This window comes from Trachypithecus francoisi, unplaced genomic scaffold (genome assembly GCF_009764315.1).
Source record: "Trachypithecus francoisi isolate TF-2019V2 unplaced genomic scaffold, Tfra_2.0 Lachesis_group2, whole genome shotgun sequence".
Taxonomy (NCBI): Eukaryota; Metazoa; Chordata; class Mammalia; order Primates; family Cercopithecidae; genus Trachypithecus; species Trachypithecus francoisi.
The window spans coordinates 160124247-160138470 of record NW_022681465.1 but is presented as its reverse complement, the minus strand read 5'-3'; the positions used below and the strand labels follow the sequence as shown (position 1 = coordinate 160138470).

Sequence of the window (14224 nt, the reverse complement as noted above, 5' to 3'; positions counted from 1 at the left end):
TTTTTTTGTATTTTTAGTAGAGATGGGGTTTCACCGTGTTAGCCAGGATGGTCTCGATCTCCTGACCTCGTGATCCGCCCGTCTCGGCCTCCCAAAGTGCTGGGATTACAGGCTTGAGCCACCGCGCCCGGCCTAAGGCCGGGAGCTTTTTCTAACCATGTAAGATAATTATTTTTAGAATTACCAGATATTATACAAAATGCCCAGTTAAATTTCAGATAAGCAACAAACTTTTTAGTATGCATATATTCTATGCAAAAAATATTTGTTATTCATCTAAAGTTAAACTGGGTGTTACTTGTATTTTCATTTGCTGAATCTGGCAAATCTAATATTGGAGTCAAAATGCCAAGTTTGGAAACTTAAGGGCAGTGCTGTGCCAAACCATATTGAAACCTGAGGCAAAACGAAAAATGTATGCTCCTTATGTACGTTTTCGTGTTTTTGTTAATTTTTACACATTAAATTCGTTGATAATATTGAAAGGTGGTATCTTAAAACTAACATTAAATTTAAATATTTTATACCAATGACTTTAATGGAAGCAAACTGATCAATAAAATTGTCAAAATCTACTCCTCTTGACTAAGTGACGATCTTAAATAATTTTTAATTAACTTCAGGATTTTGCAGGATACCATGGTGCGTTGGTCTGTTCTTGCATTGCCATAAATACCTGCAAATGGGTAATTTATAAAGAAAAGAGGTTTATTGGCTCGTGGTTCTGCAGGCTGTACAGGAAGTGTAGCAGCTTCCCCTTCTGGAGAGGCCTCAGGAAACTATGAATCATGGCTGAAGGCAAAGGGGACGCAAACACATCTTACATGGCTGGAGAAGGAGCAAGAGCAAGAGAACAAGACAGCAAAAGAGAGAGAAAGAGGGAGGAGGTGCTACATTTTCTTTTTGAGACAGGTCTCTGTCCCGCAGGCTGGTGTGCAGTGGCAGTCTCGGCTCACTGCAGCCTCCACTTCCCGGGCTCAGGCAATTCTCCAAACTCAGCCTCCCGAGTAGCTGGGACTACAGGAGTGAGCCACTATGCCCAGTTAATTTTTGTAGTTTTTGTAGAGATGAGGTTTCACCATATTGCCTAGGCTGGTCTTGAACTCCTGAGCTCAAAGCGATCTGTCCGCCTCAGTCTCCCAAAGTGTATACGCACTTTTAAATAATCAGATCTCATGATAACTATCAAGAGAACAGCACCAAGGGGATGGTGCTAAACCATTCATGAAGGACCACCTCCATGATATGATCTAATCACCAACTACCAGGCCCCATGGCCAACACTGAAGATTACAATTTGACATGAGATTTGGTAGGGCCACAGATCCCAACTATATCACACTGTGACTGGTATTGTTTAAAAATTCTCAGGACCATTTTGAAATTTGGGTAAGACTGCACAAAAAAAAATTTACAAATCAGTTTTAAAGGATACAAACATCATGATTTTATATTACAAATGTGAACAAGTTATCTGGAAGAAAGGGACTTTATTCCAGTGAATAGTTTGCAAACTAGGGAGTCCAACACATCATTCAGTGTAAAAGGAAGGTGTGGTCCAAAGAAGAAAGGAAGGGTTCTAGCTTTATAGCAAAAGCTCCTGCCCTGGTTCCCAATCAGGGTCATTGAGACAAATGAGATGGAATCACAGTTCTGATTGGTTGATACAGCTGAGCAGCAAGGGAGGTGAGCTCTGAAAGTTCCAAAGTTAAAGAGGTGTGGGTTTTCAGGGAACTCAAAATAGGTGTGTTGCCTCTAGTCACCAAATGGCTTCTTAACTCTGCTTTACATTTAGGCCCAGTCAGCCACTTGAGATCCATCTTGAAGGACTGGCTCTTTCAGGGTCACATTTGTTCATGCAAACTATTGATATTGCATGCTATTTACCCCTATTTCAGATGAAATTGCCACAGGATTTAAATCATTGGACTATTTAAGAGGTAAGTCAAGCCAATGGCTGCTTTTTGTTAATCAGATGTATTCGTAGAAAATTTCTCCAAGTAAAAATACCAAAATACTTCATTTGATTTTTCATATCTCCATCTCTAGGACATCTGTAATCTCTTTAATTTCTATTCAACAAACTTTTCCCACAATAATTGATATGCTCATTCAGTAATTTGTACATTTCTGATTTTTCTTTAAGTATATTCATATCTCTTTTAAAGTTTTACTTTAACCAAACATAATTTTAAGTTACTTTCTCTCATTTGTTATAAGCAAAGGAATAGGCCTTTTATTAAGCATGCAGCTTTGTATATAGTCTTTTTTTCATAAACCTTTTTCTACTAAGTTTAAAATATCATCCCACATAGACAAGTTACATGAAAAAGTGTAATCTATTCACACCAAGATGGTTCCTATTTTAGGATATTGTGTCACTTTATGTTCTTTTAATATTTGACACACATATTTGTGTGAAGTACCTTGATCATATTTGACTTTGATGCCTCTCAGGATTTGTTTTTAATGTAGTTTTTAGAACAAGCATAACATTCCACTGCTCAATGAATTCATAAAAGATTATGTATCATTTGTACATACTAAAAAGATTATATTTGAATTCACAGAAGCAGCATTTTTGCACATTTGTTTGATCCACTCATTCTGTGGTAGTTTGTTATGGTAGTTTGTTATGAACTTATTTGGCATAACCATTTTAGGGGAAAATAATTTTAGGAAACAAATACACACCTGCTGTATTTGTCCAATTATATCCATGGCCTCAAAGATATTTTATGTCAATATCTTTTTCAATTTATTAATAATTTCATAGAAGAGCCTATAATCCCTTTTTCTCAAAATAAAAACTTCTAGTGTTATGACATTATTCTTAGACAAACATACTTAATAATCAGACACATTTGTTCAAGATGGGCTATATCTGATGTACAGAGAGTAAGGAAAAGTATTTTGCTTTAGTCTCAATAGTGTATCAGATCTAACATGATTTCCTGGTAGTTTTATGTGTTCTCCCAAAATTCATGTGTTAAAGTCCTAACCCAATATGTGACTGTATTTGGAGACAAGGCATTAAAGACATAATTAAAGTAAAATGAGTTAATATGTGCAGACTTTAATCCGACATGACATAGTCAACACACAGACCAAGGGGTGACCATCTGCAAGCCAGCTAGGGAGGCCTCAGAAGAAACACAACCTGTTGACACCTTGATTCTAGACATCTAGCCTTTAGAACTGTAATAAAACAAATTTCTTTTGTTTGATCCACTCATTCTGTGGTAGTTTGTTATGGTAGCCCTAGCAAATTATATACATTACAAATTCATTTTGAATTCTATTAGTCAAATAAGGCACAAATTCCTTTTAATGATTAGCTACATCAACATTATAATGACTAATTCAACTAAATTAAGTAACATAACATTTGTGTTTTTAACTTTTAGAAGCAACGTACCATGGCTACTAAAATAATGTCCAAAGTATAACTGATCAGTAGTTGGGAGGCAAAAGGGTGTATGATACTTAATTCTATATGTCAACTTGGCTAGAGAATAGTGATCATTTGTTTGGCAAAATTCTAGTTTAGATCTTCATCTCACCATCTTAGTTTTAACCAAACAAAAAAATTATGTTGCCAGGCAAACAAGAGAGGACTATACAAAATATAACTATCAAAAAATGGCAAAAGCAGGGGGAGGTACCAGGAGAGACAGTGAATATAAACTAAATGATCACCCCTCAAATTTATGAAGTGGAAAAATCAAGGAATAGCATTTTATAAGCATTTTATAGCCAGAAAAAATTAAAACAAAGATAATTGGAAAAGGTTCCTCTAGGAAGGGGGACTAGGAGTGGGCAGTAAGGTGGGCCAGGAACTATTTTAGGGTAATTTCCTTTGTCCCTTATATTTAAGCCACGTGCATGTATTTTAAATTAGGATAGCACAGTAAACAAATTCCTGCTCATACTTCAAGACCCAGCTCTAATGGTGCCTACTGTAGTGCCAACTTCTTGTTAAAGTAGACCTCCACTCCACTGTGCTCCTCAAGCACATTCTCTGTTATCAGACTTCTCACATTTCACACATCTATTTATGAGTCCCTTCCATTGCTCAGAATTCTTTAAAGGTAAAGACAGTCCTTATGTTTCCCCATCAAATCTTTAATAACTGTTAAATGCATAAAAATACAAATTTTGTTTTAGAGCAAAGGCTTTTGGAAGCTGCCAGAGTTTCATTGCCAGGTCCTCCACTTACCAGCAATGAGACTTCATGTGACCTCAGGTATATTACCTAACCTTTCTGACGTTCTGCTTATTTATTCATTCTGAAAAGTTGCTGAATGCAATAACAGACTGTAACATCCCTAGCACAGTACCAAATGCATAATGAAATGCTCAATAACTCTTCGCTGCCCTAGTGAACATATTATTGCCAAGCTAAATTAATAAGGATTGCTGAAAGCAATGCCCTGTCTCTAAGGTAGAAGCTATCCCATGTTTGTTCCCAGGACCATGCTGGGATTGACAGGCAGACATCAACATATAATAAGATTCTTTAATGGCTGATTCCATGCTTAATGTGAGAAATGCTCAAGATGAGTGTGGAGCATCTTATTATACTAGATAACAAAGGAAGATAACAAAGATAAGGTTTTCTGTATCAGTATTTTATAATAAAAATAATTTTTAAAAAAAATGGATAGGCGACTTCTACTTCCAAGATAGAATAGCTTATGGTAGACCAATTTTCATTCCTAAATGAATAAAGCTGAATAAAATATCTTAAAATTGTTGGAAGACATCAATGAATTGCTGAAGCAAAAAGAGTTTGAGCATCGAGATCCTGAAGAAGGATAAATCTCGTGGGTGAGCCAAAAGTTCGTAGTCTCTTTTATCCTTAAATAATTTACTGGCCGGGCACGGTGGCTCATGCCTGTAATCCCAGCACTTTGGGAGGCCAAGGTGGGAGGATCACGAGGTCAGGAGATTGAGACCATCCTGGCTAACACAGTGAAACCCCGTCTCTACTAAAAAATACAAAAAATTAGCTAGGCGTGGTGGCAGGCACCTGTAGTCGCAGCTACTTGGGAGGTTGAGGCAGGAGAATGGCGTGAACCTGGGAGGCCGAGCTTGCAGTGAGCCCAGATCGCGCCACTGTACTCCAGCCTGGGCGACAGGGCCAGACACCATCTCAAAAAACATATAATAATAATAATTTACTGATTGTAGCCATGGGGTAAGAATGAGGATCCAGAGCAATGGGCAACTACTAAGAGGCAGAGAAACCAAAAGAATTTTTGACAGTGTCAAGGGGCATTGAAAAACCAAAATTAGCCAGTAGTTTCTCAGAATATTGAATAAGAGGGAGGAGTGGAGAACTTGGCCAGACACTCAGCCTGTTTACCCAGTGAGGCATTTTCTGAATTCTGATGCTGTGCAGAATGGAAGGCTAAGAAGGTAAGCAAAAAAGATCTGCTTAGATAAAAAAAATTCAAATTCTTTGAAAAGGAGGATAAATTTTTTGGGCCGAGTATGGTACTAAGAAGACAAGAATTGGAGTTGAGGAACTGCCAGTGGGAACAGATCCAGTGAACACACTAGGCTCTCAATTAGAAAATCCTGGAGGACTACATCCTATACCGGGGGAAGTAAGGGTAAATCAGAGTTAGAGTCTTAAGAAAACTACCACCCAGTCTTAATTAAGTCAGCTCAGATCCTTGCTGGATTAAGGTGATTGATCCCCATTCTGCAGAGTAGAGGAAAGGGTGAGTCCTTTGTGCAGGAGGTTATCCATCCAGAGGCTCTACAATTTGTCATACACATTCAATCAAAAATTACCAGGCATATCAACAGAGTGGACCAAACAACCAGAAACTAAGGAGGGAAAAAGACAATAGAAAGAGAGCCATAGAAAATCAAAATCATGGTGTTATCAGACAAAAAATTTCACACAACTGATTTATCAGTCCGAGAAAAACACAGAGAAAACAAGACAGATTCTCCAGAGAATTAAAATCCATTAAAAGGACATGAATGGGCCAGCCGCAGTGGCTCATGCCTATAATCCCAACACTTTGGGAGGCCGAGGCGGGTGGATCACTTGAGGTCAGGAATTCAAGACCAGCCTGGTCAACATGACAAAAGCCCATCTCTACTAAAAATACAAAAATTAGCTGGGCGTGGTGGCGCATGCCTGTAATCCCAACTACTTGGGAGGCTGAGGTGGGAAAATTGCTTGAACCGGGGAGGCAGAGGTTGCAGTGAGCTGAGATCCTGCCACTGCACTCCAGCCTGGGTGACAGAGGAAGACTCCATCTCAAGAAAAAAAAAAAAAAAAAAAGACATGAATGGATATTTTAGAACTGAGAAATATTAAAAAAAAAATTAAATTAAGAACTCAGTAGATGGGTTTAGCAGCAAAAGTAACAAATGAATTCCAAGACAGATCAATAGAAAATATCTAGTCCGAAACACAAGGAAAAAAGCATGAGAGACACAGAAAAGGAGACACATAGAGCACTATGAAAAGTTCTAACATTCAGATTACTGAAGTCTCAGAGCAGATAGAGAAAAAATGGGACAGAAACAATATTTGAAGATATAATGTCTGAGAAATTTCCAAAATTGATCAGACATCAACCCAGAAATTCAAGAAGCTAAATGCCAAGCAGGAAAAGAAAAAGAAACCCACACTAAGTACACCATAGTAAAACTACTGAAAACCAAAAAGAAAAAAATCTTTAAAGCAGCCAGGTGGGGGCAAAGTTACCTTCAAAAGAACAACAAAGGACCAGATAGCGACTTTTCAACAGAAATGGTATAAGCCAGAAAACAAAGAATTACATCTTTAAAGTCCTTAAACAAAGACTCCTGGATGCACTCGACAGAAGACAGAATTAGTGAACTTTGTACAAAACAAGTATAAAATTCTCCCCAAATATAGCATAGATATAAAAATATGAAAGACAGATTAAGAGATAATATCATGATATGATCCAACTTACAATTAATCAGTTACAGAAGAAACAGACAATGCTGAAAGAGAAAATCATTTAATTTTCCAAAATTGATTAAAGATACCATTGTACAAATTCAAGAAGCCAAAAAAGTCTCAAACAGGAAAAGAAAAAACCTAGTGTGCCAGTCATGTTTCCGTTCTCAGCTGCAAGCTCATCCTTGTAGTCTCTACTGTTCTACTGTAGCTGCCACTCTGTAAACCACATTTCCCAGATTCCCTCCCTTATCAGCTGGCTTCCTGTTAGGGTCTACCCATGGAAGCCACTAGAGGGAGATTAGATGGCAGTAGATAGCAATTGCCTTAGACCCAGGGGTTTTTTGCATGAGACAATTTTATATATTAAGCCCCTGAGATTTGGGGATTATTTATCACTATAGCAAAAGCCCATCCTATCCTAATAAAATACGCAAAAAACTAAAAGTAGACCTTTACACTTCATACCATGTATAAAGATAAAATTAATGACAAAGACTATATAGCTTTCAGAAGAGAACACAGGAAACGTCCTCATGATCTTGGGGTTTCTCAAATAAGACATAAAAAACATAAATCAAAAAGAAAAAACTTGATAGATTTGACATAAAAATTAAAAGCTGTTTATCAAAAGACAGAAAATAGTAAAAAGACAAACCACAGAAGATACTTGCAAAATATATAACAAAGAGCTTGTGTACATATTTTTAAATTTCTATGAATCAAAAAGACTTGAAGAAACCTAATAACTAATAACATGAAAAGTTGTTCAACATTATCAACAATGTTAGATACTATACATGTACTGTCTTAGGTAGAGCCGCTATAATAAAATACCATACATTGAATTAAAAACATTGATTTCTCATGGTTATGGAAACTGAAAAGTCCAAGATCAAGATGCTAGTAGGTTTATTTCTAGTGAGAGCCCCCTGGTTCATAGACAGGCATCTTCTTGCTGTGTGTTCGCATGGCAGAAAGAGGGCTAGAGTTCTCTGGGATCTCTTCATAAGGTCACTAATCCCACTCGTGTGGGCTCCAGGCTTATGACCTAATTACCTCCCAAAGGCTCCACATCCTAATAGCATCACATTGGGGGTTAAGATTTCAACATATGAATTTGGGCAGGGGGGACACAAACATTTAGTCCGTAACATACCAAGCTAGCTAAAATGCAAAAGTATGAAAATACTAGATATTGGAAAAGGTTGGAGTAATAAGAACTCTCATTTACTCCTGGTGAGAATGTGTATAACGACCTTGGAATACATTATTTAGCAAAGTTGGAACACCATTAAGACTCCACATTTCCACTCCTACATATATATCCTACAGAAATGTGTGTTTATATGTGTGGCAGGAATCATGTATAAAAATGTTTATCACAGCATTATTCACAATATACAAAGACTGAAACCAATTCCAATGTTTATCAGCAGCATACTGGCTGTATTATGGTACAGTCCTACAATAAACATTAACAAAACTGTACTATAAAGATTAAAACAAACTACAGCTACACGACACGGATCAATCTTAAAACAATGTTGAACAAAAGAAGTCACATACCCAAAAATATTTACTCTGATTCTATTAGCAGAAGTTCAAAATCAGGGAAAACAGAATAACTACTTATCTAGGAATCTAATCATGGACAGTAAAACTATAAGGACAAGCAAAGGAACAAGTAGCACACATCACTAGACAATGGTTATCTCCAAAGTGCTGGGGGCAGTGAAGGAGATGTGATCTAGGAGGGGTTTCCAAGGGGCTCCTAAGGTACTGACTTGAAAACATTCTCTTCTCTAACTTGGTGTTGACACAGGTGCTCCTGCTCACCTTCATTTTTTTTTTTTAAGTATACATCTATGTATCATGAACAATTCTTATCTCAAAACTTAAAAATAAATTACACATTATAACAGCATTACAATCATGAACACATGTGCTATGTTCTCTGGGAGACAAAGAGAAATTATTTACCCCACTTTCCAGAAAAGGACACTGACACTTAGAGGAGACACAAGTGTTGAAACCAGGTCTCAAATCCAAGACCCAAGATGGCTTTGTTACTAAAGCATTCATGATCCAGACTCTGCCTGCATGGAGGCAATGCACAGGAAATGATGAACCTGGTAAAAGCTTCCAGTCTTAAAAATACTCCAAGTAAGGCTCTTTAAGGCTTCTCGCAGGGACATTTTATTTTTTGGTTAAAGCCACAATAGATAGAAATGCCATAAAAACAAACATGTAAACAAGGTATCAGAACTTTGGTTCATTGAAACATCTCACACCTAAAACACCTGAGGTACAAAGGCACCTTGCTAGGCGCTAGACAGCTAACTCTGCTGCAGCCACTTTGATCCTGGTCTTGGGGCCAGGGATGGCACAGGCTGAACGGAAGGGCTGGGACTTCAGTCAAACAGGACTCGCCCTAATATGGTCTCCCTCTGCTCCAGACAAACATTCATTTCTCCAAAAACCAGCCTGATAGAAACTGGAACATACAAAGGTGTCTGTCACATTGAACTTGAAGATGACATGGGCTGCAGGACCAGGAAGGGGAAGGACAGAAAAGGATGTCAGTCAACTTCTGTTGATCCACAAGGTCTCAAGAACTCCTGTCCTCGTTCATGGAACCACTTATTGGAGACTGTGAAAAGAAAGCAAGTATGTTACAATCCTATTGGTCAGTTTAGTAGCCTGAATGAATGACTCCTTCATGATGACCCCTGCACTGTGCCCTGGAATCAGACACAAATAAGACAAGACATGATCTCAGGCCTCAATTTGCTAATGAATTGGTGAGGAAGATACATGTAAACAGGTAAGTGTATGAAATTCTGCCAGCGGGACAAGATACATGTGTGCAGGTTGCCATGGGAATAGCACCAAAGAGCATCTAATCATGCCCTTTGATGCCCATGACCTTCGATGCCCTTTGGCTCTATTCCCATGGCAACGTGCACACATTTCTTGCTCTTAGAGGGAAGAGGAAATCCTAGGGCTAGAATATAAAGTTAAATAGAAGTTATCCTGGGAAGAAGATGGACATACCCAGATGGTTCTCTCACCAAGAGGGTCCCAGGAGTGACAACAGGATGAGAAAGTAATCAAGGCAGGAGCCACCCTGACGCGTGTTGAGGACTCAAGAAGCCTAATATTACTGGGAGGTGGCAGGTGGAAACTGAGAGGTAGGATGTGAGGATGAGGAAGCCTGTCAGCATTGCAGAGGGCTTTGATGTTAACCTCAGGAGCCGTGGACCAGCAGATCCAGTCTGTATGCCATGGGCACAAGAGCAGCAGAGCTGCCGCCAGCACTGTCACCCCATGCCATATCTTCAAAAACACAGGAACCATGATTCTGTTCCTCACAGACTCTCTCATAATGAATCAAAATTTTATTTCAATGCACTACTGAAGTCACAGAACTTTTAAAATATAAAGTAATACATGTACTTAATTGAAAAAAATAAAATTGTCACAAGGCTTATAATGATAAACAGCAATCTCCGAAGCTTCTCCTTCCCATCCCTAATCCCCACTCCCAGGGAACATTAAACTCCTCTAGCTGTTTCTTCTGATATTTAACCTCATTTTTCTAGGTAACATGCTTATAGTTCTATTCCGTGACTTTCAACTTTGAAATTCTTTTATTCTACCCCTAAAACATATACTTATCCCCTCCCATCTTTCCGGTACAGGTAAATCATAAGTTTTAAAGTAATACTCAGTGTGTACATAACTATATCATGTAAGTGTTACGCCTGAGCCATCTAGTAGTTTATACTTATCTCTTGTACAACTTTTTTTCCCCTGAATTCAGCAACTGCCTTGTTTTCTTTTTCATTTGCTTAATTATCTGTGAATCCATCACTATTTATCTTCAAAACTCTCCAAGGGGGCTACACACTCATCTCCTTAGCAAACACTTCCTGTCACATCCTGGTTTAAGCCTCTCCGAGGCTCACACAACTGCTCCCAGGATAAAGCTCAGGCTTGAGCCTCTGCAGTTTGGTCCCAGCCTCCAGCCTCATCTCCTGGCCCCTGTGCCACAGGTCTCCCTTTCTTCAAGTGACAAGGGAGCCTGTCCCCACACCCATAGGCTGGTTTAAGCCTGTGCCTCCATCCATATGGGCCTTGTTCGCCTGAGACACTCTTTCTCCTCACTGCTTCCAGCTCTCCACTCTGCTCCCCCAGAAGCCTTGCCAGAGGGTCCTGGACCTATGGTGTTTATGCAGCTGTTCGTCCTCAGGCCTTCTTCAGCTCCCTGTGTATCTCCAAGTGTTTCCAACCAGCTGCCTTGGCATTTACCGGGTGCATGGACATGACATGGCTGGATGGTAGTAACAGCAGAAAAAAACCTAAGAAGGGAGACAATCTCTGCAATTTGGCAGCAGTTATCTCCCAGCTCAGAATCTAAGGCCAGTAAGCAAAACCCAAGCTGAGGCCACCAACACCAACACCACCCCTTAAGACACTCACCCCACTTGCAGCCCACAAGCACAGGGCAGGCAGCGTGTCTTGTTCGGTAGTCACCTTCCCCGCTCCGCAAGAGGTTGTACCAGAATACAGCTGTACCCTGGGAAAAAGATTGTCTTTTCAGAACACATTCTTAGAGATTGTGCTCAGGGACCTGACCACAAGCATCACAGAAGCTCTGCCCTGAGCAGAAACACCCTCATTTTCCCATGGACGGGGGACAGGGCTCTGAGACTCTAGCAGAAGACTTTTCCCAGAAAGCACCTACCTTTCTGGAGTAGAAGTCTGGGAACTCACCCGCCCCTGAAGGGGCTTCCCTCCCTGTCCCTTCTTCCCAGGGAGAAGCTGAGGCTACAAGATCAGACTCCAGGTGGGCTAAGGCACATCACAGTGACAATCAGGCAGGCCAGGTAATGGTACTGGGGGACATGGACAAAGTAAAGTCTGAGCCTTGCTTCAACCTCTGACCCACAAGAATCAGAACTTACCTTCTTAGGCCAAATTGCAGCCCCCAGATCAGGGAAGACGGTGGCACCACCAGCTTCTACATCACTCATCTGGAAATATAAGACATAGAGCTTGGTCCTCCTAAGCAAGGCTCTCAGAGCAACTGAGCCACAAAGGACATGACAAAGTGTACAGATCACCCCCCTCTGAGCATCAGTGACACTGCTTGGAGTCTGCTCCATGGCCAGCCCGTTAGCCAAGAAAGGTTTTCCCATGCCTAATCAGTGTGATTCATTAGAACAGTCTCCATGTCATGAGTGTTCAAGAGTTGAGGCCCACAGAAGACCCACATCCGGGCTGTCCTTGGATGAAAATAATCTGAGTCTGTACTTAGAAAATGCCTGTTCTGACCCCCACCCCTTGAATTCCCATCTAGCCTTGGCCTTGCCTAAGCCACTGTACTCAGCAAAGTGCCCTGACCAGGAGCTCCCTACTGTTTCCCACACTATGTGCAGTCCCCACTGCAGCTCTGTTTCTCTGGCTCTTGTAGTTTGCTGCTCTAGTCAGACTTCACCAGAGTAGCCACCCTTCTTGGGGCCACCTGAGTGGGAAGGTGGGGCACTGTGTTTCTAGAGGCCCTGCTTTCTCCCATGGTAACGCCTTAAACTACATTGAACACAAGTTCCACACTAGCAAGGCTGCACTCATGCCCACAGAGCATGCCTTGACTCATGGCCAAAGTACTACTTCTTTCCCATATGGCTCTCTTACTTTTTTTGTCCATAATGTAATAAAAATTGGAGCTAAAAAATATTTCCACAGGACACATACCAGACTCAGTGAAGGGTACTTGACAGACATATGGTAAATGAATAAGACAAAAAGCTCTGATGGCCTCTAACAGCCCTGGGGATCAAACTCAAATTCTTTTCTAGAACCCCAAGGCCCTGTCAGTCTCACTAGCCTCTCTCCAGACACACCAGCCTTTTTCTATTTTTCCAACATCCCAAGCTCCTTTTCTCTTACAGGACTACATACACTCGCTCTCGTGCCAGAAACCATGTTCTACCAGCTAATTTCCACTCAACTTTTGAGTCTCAACTGATATGTTACTTCCAAAGAGAGGCCTCCATTGAACCGCAAGTCTGGGGTTCACAGCACCTGTCTCCATAACTACATAATACTCTCTCTGATGTTCAGGCTGGGCGAGGTGGCTCACACCTGTAATGCCAGCACTTTGGGAGGCCAAGGTGGGTGGATCACTTGAGGTCAGGAGCTCGAGACCAGTCTGGCCAAGATGGTGAAACTTCGTCTCTACTAAAAATACAAGTATTAGCTGGGCATGGTGGTGCACGCCTATAATCCCAGCTACTTGGGAGGGTGAGGCAGGAGAATCGCTTGAACCGGGAGGCAGAGGTTGCAGCAAGCTGAGATCGCACCACTGCACTGCAGCCTGGGCACCAGAGGGAGACTCTGTCCCCCGCTCCAAAAAAAAAAGAAGAAGAAGAAGAAGAAGAATCTCTCTGATGTTTAAAATAAGTCTCTCATATTGGACCTCAAGCACCACAAGAGAGACCATGTATGTTCTGCTCACAACATGTACATAGCACAATCCCCAGCATGTAATAACCACACAATAAAAACGTAAAAGGAAAAAATGGACACAGGCTTCTGTCTCTAAGTTACTTTACTGCCTCTATATCTCTTTAGAGCTGGCTCTCAGCAGAAGGGAGAGGAAACTGTTCCTCATGTGAAAAGTAAACCCTACAACCTATAGATGAAACAGAGACAAGAGGTAGGAATCAGGCCACTAAGCCTTGGAAAAAACAAAGGTGGCTCTCATCTAGAGAGAGCTAACGCTGTCTCCTCACTCTGGTGCCAAGGAGGGAACCCTCCAGGGCACCCATCCCAAAAATCCAGACTAGCACTGTGCCCATCAAAAATGAGCCAGAATGGCCAGGCACAGTGGCTCACGCTTGTAATCCCAGCACTTTGGGAGGCCAAGGCGGGCAGATCACCTGAGGTCGGGAGTTCAAGACCAGCCTGGCCAACATGGTAAAACCCCGTCTCTACTAAAAATACAAAAATTAGCCAGGCGTGGTGGCCAGCGCCTATAATCCCAGCTGCTTGGAAGGGTGAGGTACAAGAATCGCTCCAGCCTGGGAGGCCGAGGTTGCAGTAAGCCGAGATCACACCACTGCACTCCAGCCTGGGTGACAGAGCAATACTCCATCTCAAAAAAAAAAAAAAAAAAAAGCAGCAGCCAGAATATGCTACAACATGGATAAACTTTGAGGACATTATACACCAGCCACACAGAAAGACAAGTATTAATACTTT

The 14224-nt window shown here is 40.9% G+C and overlaps 1 protein-coding gene and 1 long non-coding RNA gene across 9 annotated transcripts in view; one reads left to right on the top strand and one right to left on the bottom strand.

Moving 5' to 3' along the window:
* Nucleotides 1–1728: 1728 nt before the first annotated feature.
* LOC117065901 lies at nt 1729–9327 on the top strand. Its single transcript, XR_004430083.1, has 3 exons — nt 1729–1940; nt 4168–4246; nt 8781–9327. It is a non-coding gene; the product is annotated as an uncharacterized LOC117065901 (long non-coding RNA).
* The window catches only part of P4HA2 (prolyl 4-hydroxylase subunit alpha 2), a 36270-nt gene continuing 30429 nt past the window's right edge, over nt 8384–14224 (bottom strand). For 5 of the 8 annotated variants that reach the window (XM_033181308.1, XM_033181304.1, XM_033181311.1 and 2 more), the window contains 4 exons: nt 11926–11994; nt 11441–11537; nt 11180–11319; nt 8384–9608 (listed from right to left, as the gene is read on the bottom strand). In XM_033181308.1, coding sequence (XP_033037199.1) covers nt 11207–11319; nt 11441–11537; nt 11926–11994 — 279 coding nt within the window. In that variant the 3' untranslated portion in view covers nt 8384–9608; nt 11180–11206. The remainder of the gene's footprint in view (nt 9609–11179; nt 11320–11440; nt 11538–11925; nt 11995–14224) is intronic. The other 3 variants (XM_033181310.1, XM_033181309.1, XM_033181312.1) reach the window with 1 other exon arrangement.